Below are 27,417 nucleotides of genomic sequence, written 5' to 3'. Positions count from 1 at the left end.
TTTTTTTAAATCAAGGTTTTCAGGCAAATTTGTTTCTATTGGAGTTCTATAAAAAGGCTGCTACTCATAATAACTGTAAAGTGGAACACATTTATATTAAACGTCTTAGGGCCTGAAATTCCTATAGTCGCATTTTTGCTAATATATGAATTTTATTCATGAGGACTGTTACCTCTGATTCAAAGTGAAGGTTGCCAATGAAAGGGGAAATGATGCTTTCCTCTCATACCTATCCTGAATTTTAATTACCCTCCCATCTTTTAAGACAACATTCTCTTGAACATTATGAAAAAATATTTATAATAGTTATTTATGCTATCTGAAATCGCACAATTCTGAAACACCTTGCTCAAACTGAGCAAATTTAAGCATGGACAGATACATGTAGGTGCACCATGGAAAAAAAAAAGAATGTATTATGACAGCCAGTGTGAATTATGGGATGTTCTTGTATAACAAGCAGTAAGTATCTTAAATCTGCATACTTTCCAGATAGTAAACATTCCCTAATGTCAACCTGTGTGAAAATTCTTTTGTGATGCTGTAATTCCTATTGAGTTCTTCATCAGAGAGAAAAAGAAGCAACAAGAGCTAGTCTCAGTTTAAAATATTTATTGCAGGAGAATAAGACCTGCTGGAGAGAAAACAGAGAAAAAACATTTGTAATCAGTCCACTAGGTATGTGAGGTGGGGTGGCATTTACATTTAAGAAGGAAAAAAAATGGATAAAGTAACAAGTACAAAATGACATTAAAACAAGAAAGGGATTTGGTCTCCTTAAACAATATTGTTGCCTTGGAATTAATTGGTTCTTGCATTAGAGGGAGTCAAATCTTACAGGATATTCCCACCTATCCCTTGCAACTTTACCAAATACAGATTACTATAGGACAGTGTTTCTCAACCTTGGCAACTTGAAGATGTCCGGATTTCAACTCCCAGAATTCCCCAGCCAGCGAATGCTGGCTGGGGAATTCTGGGAGTTGAAGTCCGGACATCTTCAAGTTGCCAAGGTTGAGAAACACTGCTATAGAAGGTTAAACAGCTACTTTCTGCTTTTTCTAAATCATCTGAAGTTGAGCCACCTTAAACAATAATCCTAATCTGCAAGGAAAAGTGTGTTTTTCAGAGTCTCAAGCAACCTCGCCTTTTCACATACAGCCCCCACCCCTCCCACAACAGCAACAAGGAAGAAGAGGATGTTTCTATTCACAAAAGCTAATGTATCCAAGATCCTCTTGGCAACATCTACTAAAAGAAATGGGAAAATTAAAAATGTTTTAACAAGGAGGTAGTTGAATTGGACATACAGTTATGGCAAAAAAATGAACAACTGTTGTGTAAGTTTTGCTTCCGAGTCAGATCTCATAAGACAATCCATGTGTACCGCTCATTATCTGCTAGGAATTTTAATGAGCAACCTGCAATTACAAAGAAAAAAAGAGTTAGCAAGCAGATAGTCCTTGCAATACAGCTTTCTCCAAAACTAATTACATTATAAAGTCATCTTGGATGGAATTGTTGAAATCTGCTATCTGAAACCAGAAACTACGATAGTAATTAACTGCTGCTTCTTCGTGGGCCATAATCATTCAGAGATTGAATGAAATCTCTTAAAAATCCAGAATCCAGACAGATGTCTACAATCTTCAACGTTACAAATTTTCTAGACAAATTATCCTACATTTTTTCCCCACGAAGAATGTCAGAGACAGAAAGCGCCAAACATTTCTTCGATTGAAAGCTGGCTATTATGCAATATTGGTCAGCCAACTGAGTTTACCGATGGTGATGAAACTTTCACAAGACAGAAAATACCTTTGTGGAGGGCTTCATTGGTCATTCGGTTGACGTAGCGAACACTGCTCTCTGGTACAAGCCACTTCATGACCATATCCACACAGCTTTTCCGGTAGGAGCTCCACACACTGCCACTGAGAGGCAGGGACTAGGGTTAGTTAGCAAGCCCAGAGTTCACACTTGGATAATTTTGATAACAGCATTTAGAATCATGGAAAAATACTAATCAACTTGCCCTCAAATGTAAGATCATCAGAACCAGTGGCAGATTATTCCCAGTTCCACCACAAAACCGCGCTCGACTAAACCGCGCTCGACTAAACCACGTAGCTGACGTCATCAATAGGGCGACAACAGCGCGGAGACAGAAGCACACTGTAAACCCTAAACCTAAAATTAAACTCTAAACCTAAACCTAACCCCCCTAAACCTAATCCTAACCCTAACCCTTAACCTAACCCTAAACCTAATCCTAACCCTTAACCTAACCCTAAACCTAACCCTTACCTTAAGTTGAATCGGCTTGCTTTCAAAGCGCTATTTAAAGCACCCTTCTTTCTCCGCGCTTGCTGTTGTCGCCCTGTTGATGATGTCAGCAACGTGGTTTAATCGGGCGCGGCTTAGTCGAGCGCGGTTTTGTCGTGCCACGATTATTCCCTACGTTCCTTTAATTGTGCTACTATATAATAAGGGTCACCATTCCCTTCCATCAGGAGACACAGAATGGTACCTTTTGAAAATCTTTGCAGAAAGATTTCTGAAAATATGTCCGAGGAAAGAGCTGAAGGGCTGGTTTTCATTAGAAAGGTTGCAATAGAAAAATGGTAAAAAAAAAAAAAAAGAATAAGTAGAAAAGTAGAAGGTCAACCCCGTCTTACCTGGGCTGCCCTTTGACTTCTGTGAGATCACCTACACTGACAGTGACAAAGATGCCAGTATTCAGATCCCATGCCACTTTGAGGCTGGTGTGATATGTCTTTGGTCTGCAGACGATAATAATGATTAGAAGACCACCCATCCAATAAATTCAGACAGATAATATCCCTTCTTATATCAACATTTCCCCAACCTTACACAGTTGCTCCCAAGAAATTATTTGCTCATATAAGATAGCATATCTTGTCTCCAAACATTTTGAGAATGTATTTTTAATACCCGGGATATAGTATTTTACATTTCTGGTAGAACCGAAGACCTTCAGATTCGTTCAATGCTTCAGAATATGCGGGAGCACTTGGGGTTTTTAAAGCAGTTTTGCCTTTTTGCAAGATTGCAGTGTTGCTTCAAGAAGGCTTGTGCAGCAGATATACAATCTTGGAAACAAATCCAAAGAACTGTCTAGTGTGACACGGGACTCACCTGAGCTGCCCCTCTTCATCTGGAGAAGGAAATGCAAGCAGTAAGAGTCCAATATTGATGATGACTTGATTGGTTTCTGGACATACCTAAAAGACACATTTAAAAGAATGTCGTAAGTTGCATTTGGCTGGAAGACAAGGTTCTATTCCAGTGTTTCTCAACCTTGGCGACTTTAAGTCCTGTGGACTTCAACTCCCAGAATTCCCCAGCCAGCTGTGCTGGCTGGGGGATTCTGGGAGTTGAAGTCCACAGGACTTAAAGTCGCCAAGGTTGAGAAACACTGGCATAGATATTATATGATACTCGCACTAGCTACTAGTTGCATTCCAACACAATCCAGTACATTGATATTGACTTTTAAAGCCATTTTAATAGATTGGCGGTGTAACTATTTACATATCTCTCTCCAACAATAAACCTGCCTGGCTACTTAGATTAGCAGGAGCTATGCTGGCTGGGGGATTCTGGGAGTTGAAGTCCACAGGACTTAAAGTCGCCAAGGTTGAGAAACACTGTTCTATTCTTATCTAAAGGGAACCCAAGGTTAAAAACTGAAAGAAAAGAAAGGATTGTTCTTCGATCATCCACGCCCCATAACTCTCATAAACCAAAAAGAAATACGCTAAGCGGGAACCCTTGAATTTCAAAATATCAAAATATAAGCCTAATTAACTCGTTGGCAGTTCCTAACACCTAAGTCAGTTTTTACTGAATGAATAACAAAATGTTTTCCTGCTCTGCCCTTTTACTAGTCAGAGACCTCTCTGAAGTAATTCTCTCTTCTATTCAAATCAGCTATTCTAACATGGCTCAAATAAATTTTTGGGGTGAACAAGTAGTCCACAATAAAATCAGCATACTATTAATATCAAGGAAATGTTGCCTGTACAACCTTATTCCAACTTTTTTTGTCTTTTTACTATTTCAATCCACATAAGCCATAGAACTGAGACTCAAAGGTCACCTCGAACAGGAAAGGTTAGAACTGGCGAGACAGTCCCACTTGGCACTGAATACAATGAGGCAATAGTAGTTATGCCAGAGCTTTTAATTAAAACTTGGCACGGTTGATCAGAATAGTCAACTTGAAGCAAATTGGGAATATTTATCTTCTCCAAGTAGGTGGAGACATCATCCAGGCATGGGTATGGCTCCGTCAGGATCCAATATGACTGGGTCTACAAGTATTAAAGCCACGCCCACGAAGCTCCTCCCCAGAAAGAGACTCAGTCGATCCTGAATCTCTAGCGCTCTACATGGGGCAGCCCTTGAAGAGCATTCGGAGACTTCAGCTCATCCAGAATGCAGCCGCGTGAGCGATTGTGGGTGCACCTCGATACACCCACGTGACACCTATCCTCCGCGAGCTGCACTGGCTACCGATTGGTCTCCGGATACGCTTCAAGGTGCTAGTCGTCACTTATAAAGCCCTTCATGGTATTGGACCTGGGTACTTGAGAGACCGCCTGCTGCCAATTACCTCCCAAAGGCCCATTAGATCACACAGATTAGGCCTCCTCCAGGTTCCATCTACTGGCCAATGTCATCTGGCTACTACCCGGGGGGAGGGCCTTCTCTGTGGCTGCTCCGGCCCTTTGGAACGAACTCCCCGCAGAGATTCGGACCCTCACCTCTCTCCAGGCTTTCCGCAAAGCCCTTAAAACCTGGCTGTGCCGGCAGGCCTGGGGTTGATGAGTTCCCCTCCCCTCTCGAATCGTGTGACTGTTGATTGTCTTTTTAAATTCTCTTTGTACCTTGTTTGTTGTATTTCCTTCTTGTTTACCCCCCCCCCCCTTGGTTTGTTAGCCGCCCTGAGTCCCTCTGGGAATAGGGCAGCATATAAATACAATAAACCTTAAACCTTAAACCTTCGATTAGCTGTGTCTCCCTATCTCTCCTTGCTAATTTCCTTTACCTTTCGCTAAAAATCCTTCAAAATATTTTCAAACCTTCTCAATTGGCTTCCTCCTCAGACTCAAGACCTCTGCTCCACAGAAACTTTGATTTTTTTAAAAAAAATATTATTTCTTTGTTCCAATAAATTAGACTGCTGAGAACTTTTTAAAATAATAATAGGTAAGCTCAACTCAGTCAGACTGCCCCCAGAGTGTCTGGATTGGAAGAAGAATGGACGTTTTTACAGAGTTCCCACCATTTGTATTTTCTGCATTTCTAGTTCTAGATATTAAATTTTGTAATTTGTAATTTTAATAGATTTGTATGCTGCCCAATCCCGAAGGACTCCGGGCTGCTTACATAAAAGCAATTAAAAGATTAAAAAGATTAAAAACATCAAACCAATACAGTTTAAAACAGAAAAACACAACATGCACTCAGTTATAATGGGGCTGAAGTTCAGACAAGCTCAACAGCCCCAGGCCTGCCGAAACAGCCAGGTCTTAACGGACTTACGGAAGGCCAGGAGAGTGGGGAGGGTCTGGATCTCAGGGGGGGTAGCTCGTTAAAGTAAATGCTCATCTTATTCTTTAAAAAGAACTGTGCGGTTCTTCACTAGGGAGCATTTTTTTCATAAATCAGAGTGGATTCTGTCTGTCTCTCTCTCTCATCTATATCTCAAACTGGAACCATGAGACTCTCTTACTCTCCTGAATAATTAAGTTTTACTCTCCACAGTTAAATACACATGTATGTTACTCTCTTAAATATAAGCTATTTTGAGAATATATGTTAAAAGACAACATAAAATGTAAATAGAAGCATCCATTAGGGATGACCTCAAATCTCCAAAAAGCCATATCTCTTCTCTTAATTATACGATCTTGGACTGTAAAAATATATTAATTCTTAAACATTCCTATTTTAATAAGGTGTCTTCCAGAAGTAGAATATAACTCCTAGAACCCCCATTTACTAATGCAATGAACATTACAAATATGACACAAGAGGAAAATGGTCTAACAATTCTGAGGGAGGTATGTTGGGAAAACTCTCAATTTGCACTATTTTTATTTATACCATGTGACATCCTTAGGGAGTCCATTTCCACCCACTTTTAGACAGACAGACAACAGTTTGCCTCATACCCACTCTGTAGTCATAAGTATTGAAAAACAAATAATTACAAAAATGGGACAATTTTGTGAATGGTAAGGGCATTTATTATTATTTAAGGATGAATTTTTAAAAATCTGGGTTGCATTAGAGCTATTTCAAGCTATGTTGACACTCAAAGGACAGGTAAACTTGCAAGTCAATACTCAGCGCTCTGGCTCAAGGTGCTTGTATAGTGAATAATAGCCAAAAATAATTTAAGTATGTTAAATTTATACCCCATTATTTTTTTTAAAAATCTGAAATATCCTCAAATCAGGCCTGGAGAACAGCGTCTGCATTTTTTTAATAAGCCAATAAGCAATACTATAAAAGTGATGTTCTCAAATGAGGTATCATTAAACAAATTATCATATTCCTACCTCCAAGATGACAATGTCATAGTCACTGAAGGAACAAAACTGCTTGGACCATGAAGCATCGTTTCGAATCACTTCATTAATAACATATTCAAAATCCAAAGTCAGCTGCTCCACTGTTAAATATTGGCCCTAGAAAAGCAGAAAGATAGAGGGAAGAATCTGTATCCGTAATTTCTGACACAGCCTGCTCCGTAAATTAAAGCATTTAATTTTTGAAAAGTCATACAAACAAATATAACTGCTCCTCTGTTTTCGCCCCTAACATTGAATCAATACTCTCTATCCCAATTCATTTTTTTCCTATCAACCAGATATCTTGTGCAAAATCTCCACAATCTACTAGCCAGAAAAAATCTGACATACCCGTGTAATATGAGACTACAATCTTGAATGTACATTAATTTCGCAATTTGAGGCAAAAACCACTCAGGGCTTAACATTCTGCTTACAATTTAGCATGCTATTAAGGCAACAGTTGCCTAAATATTATATTATAGCCAATATTTTTCTGCACATTGATTGATTCGTTTTTCACATACAGAATGTCTCCTCTCTGATCTGGACAGAATCAGCCTCAAAAATTATTTTAAATTGAAGTTCTAAAATTTCATTTAAAAAATAGGGGGGGGGGGTGTCTTTCCAGAACAGAATCAACTGAAATGCAACACAATATATAAAAGACAAAAATATTACTTCTGAAATCCAGGAACTGCACATATAAATAAGCTATGCTAAAGACTTTTTTCCTGTTTAAAGACTGAACATCTTTCAAATCTAACAGAAAAGAGAGAAAGAGATCTAGACTGGAAAATCTCTCCCATTCACATAGTTTTTGTCAAATTAATTTTATAGTGTGTATATTTTCTGGCTACTGTCTAGTCCTTGTATGAAGGTCCCCTAACTGATAAATTACACGCCTAGAATATGCTACGCCTGTTTAACCCTCATTTACAGAATAAACCAGAAACGCTTGGGTTCATACAACCCAAAACTATGATTAACAACCATACTAATCATAGTACATAATAAGCTGAGATGAAATCAAACAATGTGTTTGTTAAACTGGCAGCTTAAACCAAAGATGCTTGAAAATATAAATCAGAAATACTTGAAACTTGCTGATAAACAAACTGATACAATTTAAATAATCCCTCAATGAGTTCGGGACGCCTCCCTAATTTAAAAGCACTATATTCCAACTAATCAGGGTGTTTTGTGTGTGTGTGTGTGTGTTTCAATACAATGAGATCAAACAACTGGATAAAGCCAAAAAAGCAAGTAATAAAAAGAACCCAAGAAAGAAAGTAATGAAAAAAAAATATTAATGAGGTCACATTTCCTTGAGAATAATTATTTAGTGGTCTAGTACTCAAACCGAGTAGCATCTCTTTCTCTCAGATCAGAAGATTCCTAGAATCTTACCTCGCAAACAGCCTTCTCCTTCAAGAGCTTCAAATTTCTTCCTAGGAGGTCTGTCACAACAAATGGCAAGGAGATTTTGTCATCCTCATATTCTGAAATAAAAAATAATATAAAGCCACTAGGGACCTTCAAAAGAACGACTCCAAAAAATATCTTTTGCAAACCATAGAAGAATAAAAAGAGGGAAGCAAAAGCAGGAGAAGTGAATGTATTGGGACAGGGTGCTTCCAAGAGAATGCATTCAAAGCATTCCGTCTCCCCTTTGATTATCTAAGGTTAATGCGATTATTATTCCAAAGCATCCAAACCTTTTCTTTTTTCAAATCTGTCACATGAGATTTGTTTTCATATTTTGTAAATACCAATTCCATTTATTAATATTCTTGCTTTGGATAATTTATTAATAAATGCATAAAATTTATATGCTGCCTCAATCAAAGTAAAATGTCCTATCACTAGCGTACAAGACAAATTTACACGGTATCAGTAATTTATGTTTTGAGTATTTTTGAACAGGCAAAGTGTTTGCACTGAAAAATAGAACTGACTGACTTCAACATGCAGTTGTCTACCTGACTGGCTTCATAATCAAAAATATTTATTTTTGTCTTCTGAATTAGTTCTGGCAGGGTACCATGAACAAATATGCAAAAGAACACACTTTCTGAATGTATTCTGAAAAACAAGGCAGCATTAATCTTTCCTACTTTCCCATTTTTAAAACACTTCATAAACTATACTATATTGAAGAAGAATTTGTCACTGCAAACAATGATATTTAAAAAGCAACACTTACTGGTTATATGTGAAAAAAACCTGTTCCACAAATCCATCTGAATATATACCAGTTATTATTATTAAATTTATAAAACCAAATCAGACACAGTCAATGTATCACTTTGGATTTCTGCATATTCTGATTATATACTAATGATAAAAGGCAAAAATGAATACATCAAGTATTTAAATATATAGCAAGGTTAACAATGCACAGGCTGAAATTTCAGTTTTTAAGAAAATCAGACATTTTATCAGCAAAGAAATTGACTGACAGGCTGATTAAATAACAATTGTTCTCTTATGAAAAGTTAGAAGAAAATCAACAAGATTGAGGGGATAAAACAAAGCAACTGGAAGGAAATAAGTTTTTCTCAGTTTTTTCTGGCCTTCACACATTGGCAGGCGATCCAATATTATAACAATTCACATTGGCAACAAGAGGAAAAAAGTGTGAATGCCATAGATGGACAGATGCATAAGGTATCTTTTTAAACATCATGACTACGTTAGACAATCAGAGAAGATCAGATGTCTCAGAATGGCTACAGTCCAGAAATTTCTTCCTAGACAGGTTTTAAAATCCAGGCAATACAAAAATACTGTGGTTGTCTACTATTCACACTTCACAGAAAGCAGTGCATAATATGTGACTATGTTACACTAATTTAAAAAAAAAATGTTTCAGGTTATGTGAAATAACACCCAGAGGGTCTATATACTACTAAAACTCTTTTCTGTAACTTTTAGAACCTATAACTGATACGTTACCTCAATTATGCCAGGACTTAATCAGTTCAAATCAGAGCACCAAATTTGATTTTTTTGCTCACATATACATAATGCAGAATAACTCTTTAACTGTGGATATTACTAAGAGAGTTATAAACTACAGGCAGCAACAGGCCCAAAATTATGAATGAGTCACGGCTAGATCTATTAGCTATTACACAAATAGAATACACAATTAGGATTCAAGCCACAGAATAGTTCTTCAGTGTTACATAGAAACAAGACACAACAGCAACTTTGAAATCTATTTCATTATGCTAGATATTTCAGACAAAAGGATTCCTCGTGATGTTATGCTACACCATCTGATCTTCTGCTAACCTTAATTGAAAAGGTTGGGTGAAGGGAGAAAAGGAAATCCATGCAGTAAAAGGAGACCCAATGAGGAAGCCATTATTTTACACCTAGGCAACTGAGAAGGTGCAGGAAACATTCCCAAGGCTGGAGGAGGTAGCCTTCCCTTGTTCAAACAGAAATTCACTCAGTACATATGGGAAAGAGTGCCTATCCCCTGGAGAATGTGGAAGCATGTTTCTTACTGAAATCTGGCTCATGCCTGGCAAATCCTGTCAGAAACCACAAACCCACTACCCCTTTCTTCCCCACACTCACCATCCTCTGTCTCGGAAGAATCGTTGGGCTCCAGGACGTAACGCAGTTTGGTATAGTTCACGTAGCCTGGCTCGGCTGGCAGACTTTCCAGTTCAAAATTGGCTACGAAAGATTCTTTGGGGGAGCTCTCTAGATCAGAAACGCTACCGGTTCCAGTAGACGATGCGGAACTATGAGCCACACTGCCATGTAAGCAAGATTCCAAAGTCTTCCTCAGATCCCAAGAGCCTAAAGTATCCTGGCCCAGAGCCCCAGAGTCAAGGAGGCACTTGAGTCCCTTGCCTGCTGCTGCTGCTGCTTCTCCTTCTACGGGTGCGCTGCCTCTGGCTTCCTTGGCCCTTCGGAAGATGTCTGCGACAAATTCCTTTGCCATAGCTACAGCGGGTGAGACGTGGGTATCTATGTCGTGGGGAGGTACCGCAAGAGGCTGTGTTAATGGAGTCTCGCTCTGGCAGGAGCAGTGGTCTTTTTCCAACCCTTTCTCTAAGCCTTCAGGGCAATGTGTGATAAGCGATGCGTGGTTCACTTCCACAACAGGGGCCCGGGTCTGGCGACTCCTGTCATAGAGAATTTGGCAGAAGTTGCTGTCATCTAAAAGGAAACAACAACAATAAAATCAGAAGTGCCACATAATTTCTACGGCACATTTTCAAGGACTATTTGTAATACGTTGCTGACTAAATTCTATTCAGAAACCAATACATGAACATATATGTACAAATAATCAGTGTTCGGTTGTGTCAATTATGCTCTTATCATTTTTCCCCACTGGCAAACTGGGCTTTAGTCTGTTCTCCAGCAAAGCTTTTTTTAATATATATATATTTGGGCATACCAGGGGTTGTGACACTAAATACATACCTATTTCCCTGGCTCAGCTGATAAAGGAGGAGAACCTTGTGGCTTAGTGGTTAACACAACTGCTTAATATGTAATGCAGCACAGGTTCAAATCCCAGTAAGGGTATGGCTAGCTGATGGGAGCTAAATAGCTTGAAATAGATCTATACTAGTCTCCCTTTATTTATTTATCAGCACAAATGCAACACACACACACACACACTCAATAGTTATGACAACGAACATTCTATGACAAGCAAAGTAATTCAGAGGTAGATCATATATACGACAAAAGCATAATTTTTATTTCTCTCACGGCCTTCTAAAGATCCACAATAGAGAAAACACTTAAGTTACATAGACCAATTATAAAAACATCTAGTAGCAAGTTTGACCATTACTATTCAAATCGTCTTGAAGAGTAATGGTCCAGAACGTATTCTGTATTAGAATAATCTTTGATTTGCAATAGTTTAGGTAATTTGGGGGGAGGGGTATCACCTCTCCTATGAAGTAAGTTGATGTCATTCATTTTTATGAGGAAACTGAAATGCTGCACTTGGAGATATTACCAGAGCAGGCAAGGCATGCCCATCATTGCACTGTTTAAGAGTTCAAATGTTTAAAAACTCTCAGAGATCTCAAGAGAATTATTTATTCTGATAAAATTCCTGATTTATTCAGTTATCTGATTCTTAGACAGCCCATCCTAATAACAACAAGAACAAGAAGTCAAGTTGTGGGACTTTCAAAACCAAACAGGCAGACATCCGGCCCGCAACGTGTCTGACATCACTATTATGGAAAAGAAAAAAGTCTGGTTCATTGATATTGCAATACCAGGGTGGTTCATGAATTGAAGAGAAGCAACTAGAAAAATAACGAAATACTGCAATTTGCAAATTGGAAGTCAAGAGATTGTGGAGGAAGAAATCAATAATTGTACCAATAGTAATAGGAGTCCTTAGAGCAATAACCAAAGAGTTGCCTGGATACTTGGAAATTTTGAACTTATCAGACCTGAATATCCTGACTTTGCAAAAAAAACCACCTTACTCGGAACTGCCTATATACCAAGATGTTACCTTAACACCTCTTAGGTTCTTGGTTAGGACTTGAACACATTTTTACTAGCCCCATGAATCAAAAAGCTACTTGGAACTGTTTATATACCAGGAGTGTCAAACTTGCAGCATCATCTTGTCGTCACGTGACATATCGCGACTTTCCCCCTTCACTAGAGCGAGGGTGGGCGTGGCCAATGCATGCTTCATCTGACCTGCAAGCCGCAAGTTTGACACCCCTGCTATATACTCAGATGCTACCTTAATAGCTCTTATGTCCTAGGTTAGAACTTGAAACTGTTAAATTTTTCCAGTCCCAGACTGTGAATCGAATTGAAGATTAAATCTTAAATAATAATAAACCATGGCAAAAGCAGTACCAATAGCAATAGGTGTCTTGGGTGCAATCCCAAAACAACTGGAGCACCACTTGAACACCATAGGCATTGACAAATTCACCATCAGTCAATTGCAAAAGTTGGCGTTACTGGCAACAGCCTCCATCCTGCGACGATATCTGTAACACCATCAAACACCTACATCTGCCTATCCCAGGTCTTTGGTAAGGACTCGATAGGTAGACAAAAATGTCAAACCCATTCTGACTGTGCAATAAACAACAACAACAACAATAATAGGAGGAGGATTCATCCTATTCTACCATATATTACAATATTAGACAACACTATATAAAAAGTAGAGACCTTCAAGTTTCTGGGTTCTATAATCTCCCAGGATTTGAAATGAACACCTAACATTAGAACCATCATTAATAAGGCAAGAATGTTCTCTCTGTGTCAACTACAGACGTTCAGATTGCCCCAGGATCTGTTGATTAAATTCTACAGGAGAATTATTGAATCTGTCATTTGTTCTTAACTGGTTTGGTAACGCAACAAAACAGGACAGGTATTGACTTCAACAGATAGGACTGCAAAAAAACCCAGCTGTAACCAGTCTTCCTTCCATTGAGGACCTGTACAGTATACATATAGTATGAACCAGAAAGAGGGCTGAGAAAATATCTACAGACCCCCTTAAATCTTGGACATAAACTATTTCAACTCCTCCCCTCAAGATGCCGCTATAGGGCATTGCATGCAAAACAATTAGACACAAATACAGTTTTTTTCCCTTGTGCCATCACTCTGCGGATCACCTAATTACCACAGTACTGTCTTATGTCTAAGGATATTTACCCATGTAGTATGGCTGTATTACTATTATTCTTCTCATCTTTTCTACTAGCTTCTATCTACATTGGTATCTTATGCTTATATACTTTGTTGTTTGTACGTACACTGAGTACATACAACAGGCATCTCTCTCTCACACACACATATGCAAATACACATAAACACACTTCCACACATGTACCTGATTTATGCACAGAAACAGCGCAGGCAACTAGAGAATAGCTGGTGTTCAGCAGCACCACTTGGTCCTTCTTGAGTTGGAATGCTGGCTGAAATGTGGGGAAAGGGTACACCACCTGGTACTTCATGTGCAGCATGAATCCATGCTGCAAACATTTGGCATTCGGGTCACCTGAGAGGTATGTGCAAAGGAACAACAGAACCAAGACAAAAAAAAGCCTCTCATCAGTTGGGAAAGGACTCCTTAGGCAGGGTTTACAATTACCCATTTTTATTGTTGAATTAAATTTCCAAGTTAGGGTAATAAGCATATGGCACAATGCACATAATCTAAGTTATGATATCATGCTAATTCCCTAAAATAAGATTTTTGAAGCCACTGATAAAAAGTTCACTTGCAGGTAGTCCTTGACTTATAACCATAATCAGCATTGGAATTTCCATCTCCAAGTAATGTCGTAGAGTGGCATCATGAGACTGCATTGCTTAACAATAACAATGCTAGCATTCCCAGTTGCCATCCTAACCCCAGATGTGCAGGTGGTTAAGTGGGAAGGCGTCCCAGATAATGAGTATGAGGTGCCGAAGAGGGGAGGAGGAGACCTTGGGAGGTTTAGCACAGACAATACACAAGTTGTGGAGTGCTGTAGTGTTCTGTGAGTTCAGGGAGGCTGGGGAAAGAACATGCTGCAACTCAGGGGAATCTCAGGACATCGCAACTCTAGGGCTGCAAGACCGTAGCACAAGGTGAAGCTACAGCTTCTCCCTGGAAGCCTCCACCAGCCCAGCCCAGCAGCTCAAACCCACCAAGTCCCAGGACGCCCCGGCAGCATGGAAACCGCACCCTGGAAAGCACAAAAGAGCTTCTTGGCTCTGGGACTGAAAGAAGCCTCTGAGCTGAAGTGCAGTGCAAGGCTCAACCCCAGTCCAGGCCCAGCCATAGTCAACCACACCATCCTATACTCCAGTGTTTCTCAACCTTGGCAACTTGAAGATGTCCGGACTTCAACTCCCAGAATTCCCCAGCCAGCGAATGCTGGCTGGGGAATTCTGGGAGTTGAAGTCCGGACATCTTCAAGTTGCCAAGGTTGAGAAACACTGCTATACTCCAAGGCCCTTGCTGCCTTGCACTCCAACACCCTAACAGACCTTTGCCAGTTTCTAGCTTTGGATGCTGACGAGTTGTGCCCAGCTGGCCCCTCAGGAGATAGCTGCTGATCATCTTCCCCAGTTCTCCTAAGGAAATCTCAAAGCATGACATAGGGGAAAAAACCTTATGCAGCCAGCAGTTGCCTTGCAAAGGATTGGGCCAGGCACACCTTATTATCAGCAAAAGAAAGAAGGGCCAAAGGTCAGTAACATGTCATGAACTATGGTGTGCGGGGGACAAAAGGGCAGAAATGGGAGGGAGATAGGTTGGTGGAGAGCACTGAAATGCCCCTGTAGTTTAAGTGCGGGTTGGCTGCGAAATGTCTGAATGTTGAATTTTTGGGACTGCAGCCGCCATAACCTCTGGAATTGAACGTAAGTCCCTTCATTCAGCACTGCTATGACTTCAAAGTCACTGAACAAATAGATCAGAAATCAAGAACTACCTGTATTCCTAACGATTAACAGTGTCATTAAAAAGATCGTTTCTCTCATATCTGAAAAACTGGAACTGAGCACAAATAGGAAATGTTTTTAAATATTAGACAATAACCATCTGATAATGCATTAATCCTAGCATTTTTTCTCATTTTTTCTTTATTCTTCTCTGTCCTACTTAAAAGTTTTAATTGTTACCTTCAAAATTATTTGAAGGGTAAAATAAGGGTAAAAAAATTCTCCTCTGTTACTCATGTTCAACTTACCTGGATGTGCAATCGCCATGTCCCGGCAACTGGGACAGTACATAAAAGGAGGCATAGCCACTGTGCTGATGTAGATATCTCTATGGTTTTCATCACTCATCATCATGTTCATCAGGAGGCCATTGGCTGAACGGGTACTACCAGGAGAAAAGGAATAGCGGTCATTCTCAGACAAGTCCATTTACGTTTTTGCATTTGTGGTTTTTAGTTCTGGCTTCCAAATTTTAAAAGTATCTGGCAGACTTCCAATCCCTCAAATTAATCCTCAATAAATTCAATGACATTTGTTTCTAATATACAGGAATACTGATTTAATCACTGGTAACAAAAGGTTGCGGTGTTCTGTTAAATCCCTAGATTTAATTTGTAACAATTCAGAAACTGAGAGGTTATTTGTATTCTGCTAAGCTTCAGAGTAATTTCTGTTCCCCAACTTTTCAAGTCAGCATCTCACTTCCTAGATATTTATCATTTATAATATGAAACAAAAAGTATATTTTAGAATGCCTGCAAACAGAGCAAGTCTGCAGAAGGATATAGCAGATAAAGGTTTCAAACTCAAAAGGTGAATTGACTAAAGAAGCATACTTGAAACCAAAAACGATGACCTTGGAGGAATCGCTGGGCCATTCGCATACAGTCAAGTAAAGGTCACTGTAGATTTCTTCATCCTGGAATAATCGGACTTGGCGGACCTGAAGGAACAAGAAGATACTTATTGGAACCCAGATGTACTTGGAAAAAGGATGATTAGGCTGCACAATAACTATCATAAAAATAAACCTTACTAATCTGGAGCATTAATTCGAATGTGCTTTATGGTTCTATAGCCCTGTATCAGAGAATTGCCAAATGTAACTACGTGACAAAGAAAACCAAACAGTAAAAGGCAGCTAATGCAACCTATTATGCTAGTTAGTTAGTTAGTTAGTATTTGCCAAGATTATGAAGCAGGGTTAAGGTCAATCTGACTAGATGAAGTCCCTGATCCACCTATGCAATTAGGAAACATTCAAGGCTAGATTTTCTCAATGAGAAAATGAAGCAATACTATCTGAATCAGACAGAAGAACTTTGGGAGCAAGAGCCAAAGGAAAGCAGGGGGTTCCATTATCTGATTCTTCCTTTCTTTAACCATCACCTTGAAGTTCCCATCCTGACAGATAAGATAAACATTATCATGGTTGAACAAAATATTTGCACTCCATTTGCAGGAGTCTTTGGATGTTGAGCTGTTCAAGTATATTTTGGTTTAACTGAGAATATTGTTTCAGAGGGGAATTAATATGTGTCTGATATAAATTAGATTTTAAAGCTTTCTATATTGGTAGGGATGGCTATTTTGGTTCCACCACAAAACCGCGGACAAAATCGCGCTCGACGAAAGCGCGCATTTGACGTCATCACAGCGCGACAAAAACATCGCGCTGTGATCGAAAAATGTAAAAATAAAGCGAAAACCTTACCCTAACCCCCCCAAACCTAACCCTAAACCTAACCCTAAACCTAACGCTAAACGTAACCCTAACGCTCTAAACCTAACCCTAACCCTTAACCTAACCCTAACCCTAACCCTTACCTTTATGTGAATCGGCTTGCTTTAATTTTATTTTTATTTCAATTTTTAATTTTTTTTGTCACGCTGTGATGACGTCAAATGCGCGCTTTCGTCGAGCGCACTTTTGTGGACCGCAGTTTTGACGGGTCACGGGCTATTTTAAATTCAAATATTCTCAAAATATCAACTAGCAATTAATCTGGCAATTAATCCAAGGATCAGGCAGAAATCTGGCAATTAATCCAAGGATCAGGCATGATCATATGAAATTATAATCCATATGGTAATATGACAAGAGCCAGTTTGGGATAGTGTTTATGGGGCTGTCCTAGAAACCCAGAGACTTTGAGTTCTAAGCCTGCCTTAAGCATGAAAGCCACCTGGATAGTTTTTAGGTGAATCATTCTCTCTCAGCCCAACACACCTCACAGGGTAGTTATTGTGGAGAAAATAGGAGGAGAGCAGTGTAGTATGTATTTTCAATGCCTTGACTTAGTTATTAAGCAATAAAGGATTTAAAAAATCAAATAAATAAATAAAATAGATGTCATTAAAAAAATTAAAATGTTAAGTGATCTAACATCTGACAAAATCTTGTATGTCTGAAGAAACTGACATGTAGGCAGCTTTGCAAGATTTGGGCATTTGATTTTTTAACTTAATTTTTTACTAATGCTATTGCTCAATAAACTAATATAACAAACTATTTGTTACACTAAATTAGTATGTACATGGAAAGACCAACATACAAATGACTGAAACTGATTTATATTTCATAAAATTGCTAAAGAAGTTTGTGATTATTTTTGCTAAATTGGATTGTTACATCCAATGTAATTTGTATAGTCTTCAGAAAGAAATGTTACCAATCTAATTTGTCAAAGCTCAAACTATGATTTACATTGGTGAAAAGTGGTATTGGAAGGAAAAGTCTCAAGCACAAATTCAGATAGATAGATGAAAATCTAGTACAGGAGCCAGTTGTTTAGAATATGCTACAGCTGTGGCTTTATATCAAGGTATCTGAACTGTCTCTTCTCACAATTAGGTGTCATGAGAGGTTACACTGTTACTGCTTCCCCAGCCCCACTTCCTACAAAATGGTGATTTTCCTTAAAACAAAACAAAATTCAAGACCATAATGATTTACTCCTGCAACTGGTTTGAAAATGATTTTTTTAAATCAGTTTTTTCAGAATTATTCTTCAGAACCGAAGAAGCTTATTGGATGAGAAGCAAAAAGTCTTCAAGCAAAAAAACCAAGAAAGTCCAGTTGCCTTTTGAAAAAGCACCTTTGGAAAAACCATGACCTGGATGACTGAGAATCTCCACAGAAAGAATTATTTTATTTTATAATATGGCAGATATACAGAAAAGAAGAAATGTAAATCTACTAAATGAATTGGAGGGGGGGGGGAACAACAACAAAATATTATACTTTAAAAGTTGGAGTAAAAGCTATGCATGTTCTTATTTTGGAGATGTTTCTCTTTAAAATTGTTCTTTCTGTGCTATCTTTAATATCAGCTACAATGACGTTTAATCTTCTCTACATATTTTGTTTAAAATGTAACCATTGTCTAGTGTAATCCAACATTTTAATCGCTTAAAAACAATGGGTTTTTTTAAAAAAACCTTTGGTAGTGCTATCATCTTCTAGAAGCTTATTAATTCAGTATGTGCAATTGCTTTATGAGTTATAGCACCTTGCTTTAAAGGAAAAATAAAGAAATACCATAAACACTTGTTATTAGAAAAATAAAATTCTCTGAAATAGATTACGAAGAAAGCTTCCTATCTAATTTTGAATGACATAAACATGATATCTGAAGATGAGAAACAAACACAAATGTCCCAGATTTTCTTGATTATCCACCAGAAACAAGGCTGCAGGCATGCGGCATGACCATTTTTTTTTTCTAATATGACATTCAAATTTTTTTGTTAGGCAAACTGAAGCTCTTAATGCCCACATTTTAATAAATCAATGTATGATGGTGACTAGGAAACATAAAACCACCTAATAGCAAAAATCCAGCAGGAACATTCCGCACAGTGGTGGGTTACGACTGGTACAGCCCAGTATGGGCGTACCGGTGCCTGCTGGGAACACCAGGTATTGTTCCAATACGGTGCTCCGGAGGGCCCACCTGCCTGTCCGCTCTCCTTACCTCTATTTGAGCTGACCAGGGCATTTGCGCACCTACACAGAGCGTACGGCGTCTGCGGTGGGTACGCATGCACGTGCTGCATGCGTGCACATGGTTGACACCCAGCCCCGTTGCAGCGTAACAGTTGCAACGGGATCCAGAACCCACCACTGATTCCGTACCTGTACCTGTTACTACTCTGCTCTTCTCATAGGTCAGAGAATCCAAACCAGTGGTGGTTATGACCGGTACGCCCCGGTAAGGACATACCGGTGCCTGCCAGGATCACCGGGTGCCATTCCGGTACGGTGCTCCGGAGGGTCCACCCATGGTCCTTACCTGTATTTGAGCTCTTCAGCGCTTCCGCGCACCTGCCCAGAGCGTACAGCACCTGCGCGCTGCTCCTCCAAGCAGCTGGAGTGTCGTGGAGCATCGCAGGAGGTAAGGACGCATGCGCACGCTGCGCACGTTCATGTGGTGGACACCGGGCCCCGTTGCACTGTACTGGTTGCACCAGGATCCGGAACCCACAACTGATCCAAACATTTTATACAAGCCCACTCAAAACTCCACACAAGGTTTACATTTGCAGCTTCAGTGCAAAGAAAAGCACTCAAATTGTTTTAATTCTTCTACCTTTTGAGCTGTTTGAATTTTTCTGAGAGGAAACATTAAACTTGTGCTTAATACAAATGGTCAAACTTTGTAAATGTATGTGATAGAGATCTCTGCCAAGTATGTGTAGTGCAGTCCATACCATTTTTAGTTTGCTGTGAACGTTGAACTCCCACCAATAGAGATGGTAGATGTAAAAAGAGAAATCGTCATCTCCACTGCTGCTAGTATAAGACAAGACGTATCTCCCACACTTAGAGAACCCAAGGAAAATGTGTCTGCAAGACAAGGAAAGGCAGGTCAGGGTGAAACCGTAAGATTTTCAAGCAAGCAATGTAAATGAACAGTTAATCACCTTACACCAGGGAAAATAACTAATCCGTAGCAAATTTTAAAAAAAGATTTAAATATAAACTTACCCTGCACATAGGAAATGTTCATCAACAATGCTCTTCAGAGACACACAAACTCTGGGTGGCAGCTTACGAAAGAGACGAGGTGACAACTGACCACTGATCTGTAAAACAGGCATCATAAGTTCTCAAATGCATACATATTCCCTTTATGCCATACTAACCCAAATTTTATTATGATCTTTGACCAGCATATGTACATCTATACACACACGCATCAAAAGAAATGAAAAAGAAAAGATTAATTTAGCCATATATCAAACAAATTTGAGCAAAAATTACAATGCAACAGAACACATGCTCAACGGGAATCACAGTGATAGTCGTTCATGGAAGAGATTTATTTATTTTGGTTTTTTCAATCAATGATTCCTAAAGGAAGTGCACTGAATCTAGTCAGAACAAATGCCCTGCAATGTCCATGCTTAATTGGGAGTAATCACTTTTATTGTGTGTAAAAGACAATCTCCAACATTGAGGCTAAACTAACATCTCGTTACCATTCTGCATCTAGAATATTTCTTTCAATGAACTTTTTGCCTAATCATATCCCATCCTTTATATTGCCTTATTAGAGATGCCATAGGCTGCAAGTTTTTCTCTGATAGATATCTTCCAAGTAGATTGGAAATTATCCTTGTTTGCCAGAAATGTCAGATCTGTTAGGTTAAACGGTGATTTTAGCCCATACTTAAAGGTAACCATCTAGATCCTGGCTTTTATCCTTAAAATTCCTAGTTCTAATTTCAATGTTGCCTTTGACATGACATGCTACTTGTTGACATGCTTAATCTTAAAAATTTCGACTGTCACTTCTATGCTGCAGCTAATTAAGTAAGGTCCCAGCTGAATCCCATATAATAGTGGTATCATAATTTTAACCTCAAACAGTTAGTTGAATGTAGCGTACACCTTCAGAGGAACAAAAGGGCAGCAAAGTGACGCCACTCCTTTGAACAACCAGGTATGGGACTATGTCCTGATGAATGAAAAGTAACTCCCAAGTAGTCAAAGCATTTGGCTTGTTCCGTGTTACTGCCTTTAAGCTGCCTATTATGAATTTTAGGTCATTTGTTAAAGCCATAAGTTTTGTTTGTTGATATTATAATTTTTTTCTTTTTCATATTGTTGAGCAAACCATCCCTATACATCCCTATCAGAGATAGTGACCAAATAACATAAAGGAAAGGTGTATATTGAAGTTGACTGTTGATACATTGCATAAGTGAGTTTACATACAATTAAAAATTGAAATCCTCTCCACTCACACCCCCTCAGGTAACTGTGAAAGAATTTAGTAATAAAAAGGCAAAAATGGAGATCCTCTTATTCAATAATCACTTACTGATGTTAACTCAAAATGCATTCAAGAGTAGTGAAAAAAGAACATCAAGCAAAGTGGCAAGTATTACAAGTTATACTACTACTCGCAGCATAATTGTCTATGTTTTTTATTTTTATCCTACATCTAAGTATGCATATAGTTCCTATACTCACGCAATCATGCCTAACAAGTTACCCAGAGAAAAAATAATAATTTGACCATAATTAATGACTGAATGATTGAACTAGGTTGGAGTTTTGCTGGTTCAAGTCCAGCTCTCAAGGTATGTCCACAAGCCCTTTTATTTGAGACAATCTACAATGTTTAAAACAAGATCTCAATTAGAATGAAAAAAAGAAAAAATGGACATCTGGAAAACAAATCAACATCATCTCAAACACACACCAAGGGCCTACCATCCAATCTAATCCAAAACCTAGATTTTAAGACCTGTTTGAACAATGCTAGGATACAGCCAATACAAATCTTTAAGAGTGTAGCTCATAGAGAAGAGGTGATAATTCCATGGCATGCCCATAAGTGCTGTACTGCCAAATTCTGGACCAGGTTCAGCCTTCAAGTTGTCATCAAAGAGCAGCCATTTATTACAATAGTAATGCAAAATCACTATGAAAACATCTTGGAGAGCTACCTGATCAAGAAATGGGAATAATTAATAATAATTGCACAGGATACATCTATAAAGGAACTCTTCCTGACCACAGCTGCCATTTGCTCTTTAAGTAGGAATTGAGCCCCAAAAAACCCCCACCCAATATGTGTACCAACACTGGAGCAGTGCCATTCATGAGTAAAGATGGAAAATCTTAAATTCACAGCCACTCTATCTTCCTAGGATTGAGTTTGAGTATATTTGTCTTCATCTAGATCCCCACAGCTGTCAAAGACTGGGAGCATACCTCAACAGCCTTATTTGGTCGCTTACTTTCCCAATCTGAAACATGAACTGAAGCACATCCAAATTATCCATTGACTCCAAGGCCCACTGAGGTTATAGCCTACTTTTCAGCAAACCTTCCAAGAAAGGGAAGGTTAAAGGCTTGACAAAAGTTGTCCAGAACAGTTCAATCCAGGAGTTGACATACCACTGCTTCCTTCAAAGTCAGCAGAATTATCACCATCACCTGGAACTCAATACTACTATATAGTATTGAATACCAATAAGCAGGTATTAAGTCAAGAATTCTGTCCATTTCTTCAGGAGTTAAAGATTAAAGTATGCATCACCTCTGCAAGTCTTGCCCAGTTGGAGCCCAGGTCTAAGTGAATCTGAGTGATTGTATCCACCAGAAAACTATCATTTACCGTGGCTATGCACATAGCCTTATGGCTCATCTTTTCTCAGTAATTGGTCACCTTTAAAAGCTACAATCACCTGGCTATGAATGAACACAACAACAGCAGAAAGACAATATTTTGCAACTCTTAATGCCACAGTGTATTCCTTGATATGGACTTTCATTCACTCTTTGTTTTCTTCCAATAGTGCTCTAGGCATTTCTTCTAGAGTTTCATTCCCATTCCTCAGAAAACCAAGAGGCTGCAGAACAGCAATCTCATCCAAAACATCAAATGTCCATTTCGGCAATAACTAAAACCTCAACTGAATCCTCTGGGGAAAAAACCAGATCCTTTGGGGGGAAAAAACAGATCCTCTGGGAAAAAACAGAGGTGATACGTTGAAGAGCAACCAGAGAATAAGACCCTATTATATAAGAACTGACTGTAGTTGGAACATAATCTTCCATTACCAGATTATGTTGTAATGCACCAACAAAAACATCATCACACGTTGCGTGCAACCCCTGGCACGCATTGGGCCTTCAATTATTAGGGGCACACCTATGGCTGCCATTAAACCTTGAACCGCTCCAGATTCAATGTCGTCAGGGAGCAAGTTAAAGTCCGCAAAACCTGTTTGGAGTTGGGCAGTATCAAACTGAATACATAAACAAATGCTTTGGCTAGTCCACTGCCAGCCAACTCAGCCAGGGAAGCTGGTAGAGCAGCACAAATCAAACTACTGCCTGGAGCACAACGTAGTAAACTACAATGTCTCACATCTGGTTAACAGCAGAGCAAAATCTCTGGAAGCTGTTAAGGCATCCCAGATGACACTCACAACCCCAATCGGGGTTTTCCTGGGATTACAGCAGGTACTAAACTTGAAAGCAAGGTGGGCATACCTTCGAGGGAACTCCCATTTTGGGACCACCCAGGTATTAATCGATATGCCAAACTGGTTCAGCATTACTGTAACACGCTCTACATGGGGCTGCCCCTGAAGAGTGTTCAAAGACTGCAGTTGGTCCAGAATGCAGCCACGCGAGCGATTTTGGGTGTACCTAGATACACCCATGTTACACCTATCCTCCGCGAGCTGCACTGGCTCCCCATTGGTCTCCGGACGCGCTTCAAGGTGCTAGTCGTTACTTTTAAAGCCCTACATGGTTTAGGACCTGGCTACCTGAGAGACCGTCTACTGCCATTCACCTCCTAATGACCAATAAGATCGCACAGGTTGGGCCTCCTCCAGGTGCCGTCAACCGGACAATGCCGGCTGGCGGTTCCCCAGGGGAGGGCCTTCTCTGTAGCTGCACCAGCCCTGTGGAACGATCTACCTGTAGAGATCCGGACTCTCACCACTCTCCCGGCCTTCCGTAAAGCCACCAAGACCTGGCTGTTCCGGCAGGCCTGGGGCTGTTGATCGATGTCCAGCCCCATCTACACTGAATGGATGGTGTGCAATTTTAATCAATTGTATTTCTTGTTTATTAAATTTTTAAATTGCTTTTTATCTGTCTGTGAGCTGCCCAGAGTCCCAAGGGAGTGGGCGGCATACAAATTTTATTAAATGAGCCGAAGTGGCACAATGGTTAGAGTGCAGTAATGCAGGCCACTTCAGCTGACTGCTATCTGCAGTTCGGCGGTTCAAATCTCACCGGCTCAAGGTTGACTCAGCCTTCCATCCTTCCGAGGTGGGTAAAATGAGGACCCGGATTGTTGTTGGTGGCGATATTCTGACTCTGTAAACCGCTTAGAGAGGGCTGGAAGCCCTATGAAGCGGTATATAAGTCTAACTGCTATTGCTATTCGTGATCAAATTGTAAACAAAGGTTGGTTTATTACATACATAGCTCTTGGTTTACAGCAGCATTCAGGGTCTAGGGCAGTATTTCCCAACCTTGGCAACTTGAAGATGTCCGGACTTCAACTCCCAGAATTCCCCAGCCAGCATTTGCTGGCTGGGGAATTCTGGGAGTTGAAGTCCGGACATCTTCAAGTTGCCAAGGTTGGGAAACACTGGTCTAGGGGCACCAAGGATCCAGCGGCCTGGCATCCAAAACTATTTTTACCACCTGCCTTCAGATTTCCACCATACTGGGTTTAACCTGCCATGACCTTGATGGAACCACCACAGCTCTCTCCTCCCTCTCCATCCTGCATTCATCCTCCTCTTCCTCCTCCTCTGGAACATAACCAACTACCCCCCCCCTCACCTTCAAATTCCTCCAACAGATCGTAGGGACCTCCCCAGTTACTCCTGCACCCAACAACGGAGGAGGCGCCCCCTGCCTTGGTCGACCTACCAACCGACCAGTCGCACCTCCTCTTCACGGCCACCCACAAAGGTAAACCGGGGTTCGTCACACACACAGATCGCGGTCCCAAGTCAAGGCCCCCCTTCCCCAGTCAGCGCAGCAAGGAAAGTCCGGGGAAACAGAACCCGGGGCCGAGAAAGGAAGGGAAAGAGCGGAGAGGCTGAAGGGCTTTGGGGGGGGGGGGAATGAGCAGCCGCTCACCCCGACTTCTTCCCGCCGCCCCTCGAGGACTGTGGTGCCGTGGATTCTCGAGGGAGAACCCAGGCGCCACCGCGGTGCCAGGGAGCGACTCCGGCTGAACCGCCGACACCAAGCGGGCCCGAGCCACGCAAGCTGCTCCCGCCGTCATGCTCGAAGCGGCTTTATCGACGCCTTCCTCCTTCCGTCCATCCCACCCCTGGCCCTCTTCCCCCCCTGAGGGTATCCTTCCAGCCGCAACGCCCAGCCGCATCCGTCCCTTTTCCCCTCCGGTGGCCGTTCCCGCTCACCTTGATGCGCTCCAGCTGCCGTATGACGTGCTCCCGCCGAGCCCCGCGCCCCAACTCCGCCGAGCCCCGCTTCCCTCCCGAGGCGGCGCCCCGCTCCGATTTCGAGCTCGGCGCCATTTTCCTCACCCTCCTCTGCCGTTCGCCGCTACGCCCCGCCCCCCCCGCTCTACCTCCCTCAAGTGAGCGACGACGCTGCCGTGCCCTTGCTGATTGGCCAGCCCTCGCGCACGTGACCGAGCGTCAATGAGCGCTCGCTCGGAACTTCGTTTCGCCTCTCGGTTCCCATTGGTTAAATCTAACCGTCTGTCATCCGCGGCCCCCTTCCTGCTCCCACCTCACGGGTGAGAGATGCCACAGTTTGAGCGCCCGCTCGCTCGTGCCAGATATCCCGCTGGATTTCGATTGGCCGAATCGCCTTTCAGTTTCGGAAGGGGAAGCGAATGGGGGCCACGCCCCCCCCCCCGAGTTTTCAGACGCAACGGCAGGGTAGAAAAAGACGCCAGAGAGGGGAAAGTGTTATGTTGCCATGGTAACGTGGCCACCGGCCCCGGCCTGGCCATCCTGTCAAGCAGAGCGTAGTCTGGACAAAAAAAATAAACAGGACGTTATTGAGTTCTGTGGCATTAAAATGTGCTTCTCTGTTGTTGATAAATAAGTTTAATAAGGGAATAATTGAAAATTGGTATGTGTATGTGTATGTGTATGTGTATGTGTATGTGTGTGTGTATATATATATATATATATATATATATATATATATATATATATATATATATATATATATATATATATATATATATATATATATATATATATATATATATATATATATATATGTGGCGACTATTTAGAATATTTTTTCTGTTTGAATGTATGATGTACAAGGATAATGATGAACATAAGCATACCTGATGGTTGATTGGTGGAATTATGCATAATTGAAAATAGTGATATACAAATACAAATGGTTGGTAAAAAAAAAAATCTATCATATGGGGATTATATAAACCAGTGTTTCTCAACCTTGGCAACTTGAAGATGTCTGGACTTCAACTCCCAGAATTCCCCAGCCAGCAAACAAGTACATGTCAAATGATAACCCAGCCCCCTCCCTTCAACGACCCCACCCCAGTGTCCAATCTGCAACTCCCTTAAGTGTCATGTGGGGTGCATCTCCAAAAGGCATCATCATGTTGGTATGCAGGACGGTTGTCCTTGACCAGGACCAAATACCGGCTACCAGCATGTGCAGAAGATGGTGAGAAAAAAACTCCTGTTTCCATATCACCTCCTGTACCATTTATTCCCATCCCAAATACCATGCGAAAGAAAGAGAAAGAAAGGAAGAAACAAATAAATAAAAAAGAAAGAAAAAGAGTGAGAGAGAGATGAAAGAAAAAAGGGACAGAGAGACAAAAGGAAGGAAAGAGAGAGAGTGAGAAAGAAAGAAGAAAGAAAGAAAGAAAGAAAGAAAGAAAGAAAGAAAGAAAGAAAACAAACACATGGCTGGCAAGCCACTCCCACCAGGTCACATGGCTGGCAAGCCACTCCCACAAAGGAGGCCACACCCACAGAGTAGGTTCCAAATTTTTTTGAAACCCACCACTGATTTAACATTTATAAAGCTTCTGTTGCTGAAAGTTCTTACCAGCAACCCATGTGATCTAGGATTTGGCCATTTGGGGGAACAGAGCTAACTGACCTATTTACTGTATAATCCAATGCACAGATTTTTATCAGATTTTATCTGTTTTGATGGGAATAAATCGTGTTTCCAACTAAGCTTTTCAGTGCTAGATCTTTTTCTGAATGCAAATTATTGCTCTTTTTAGATTGAACTTCATAACAGATTGAAACTCATCAAGCTGAATGTAACTATGTCTAAGCCATCTGTCACAGATGTATTAAACCTCTTGTC

At 40.5% G+C, this 27,417-nt stretch overlaps 1 protein-coding gene across 1 annotated transcript; it reads right to left on the bottom strand.

The window, feature by feature from the left end:
• Window positions 1-987: 987 nt before the first annotated feature.
• Window positions 988-25,633, bottom strand: DCAF15 (DDB1 and CUL4 associated factor 15). The gene is made up of 13 exons (XM_087710976.1): window positions 25,500-25,633; window positions 20,071-20,168; window positions 19,794-19,929; window positions 15,917-16,023; window positions 15,329-15,465; window positions 13,477-13,647; window positions 10,197-10,787; window positions 8,016-8,107; window positions 6,594-6,722; window positions 3,160-3,245; window positions 2,679-2,783; window positions 1,819-1,934; window positions 988-1,421 (listed from the first exon to the last, which is right to left on the bottom strand). The coding sequence occupies exons 1-13, from the start codon at window positions 25,614-25,616 to the stop codon at window positions 1,366-1,368; spliced, it is 1,941 nt and encodes a 646-aa protein (XP_087567102.1). The 5' UTR covers window positions 25,617-25,633; the 3' UTR covers window positions 988-1,365.
• Between the last annotated feature and the right edge of the window lie 1,784 nt (window positions 25,634-27,417).

Source organism: Thamnophis sirtalis, unplaced genomic scaffold (assembly GCF_051295495.1).
Source record: "Thamnophis sirtalis isolate CommonGarterSnake01/CBP01778 unplaced genomic scaffold, rThaSir2_p1.2 scaffold_3, whole genome shotgun sequence".
Taxonomy (NCBI): domain Eukaryota; kingdom Metazoa; phylum Chordata; class Lepidosauria; order Squamata; family Natricidae; genus Thamnophis; species Thamnophis sirtalis.
The sequence above is the reverse complement of the archived record's forward strand: the minus strand, read 5'-3'. Positions and strand labels throughout refer to the sequence as shown.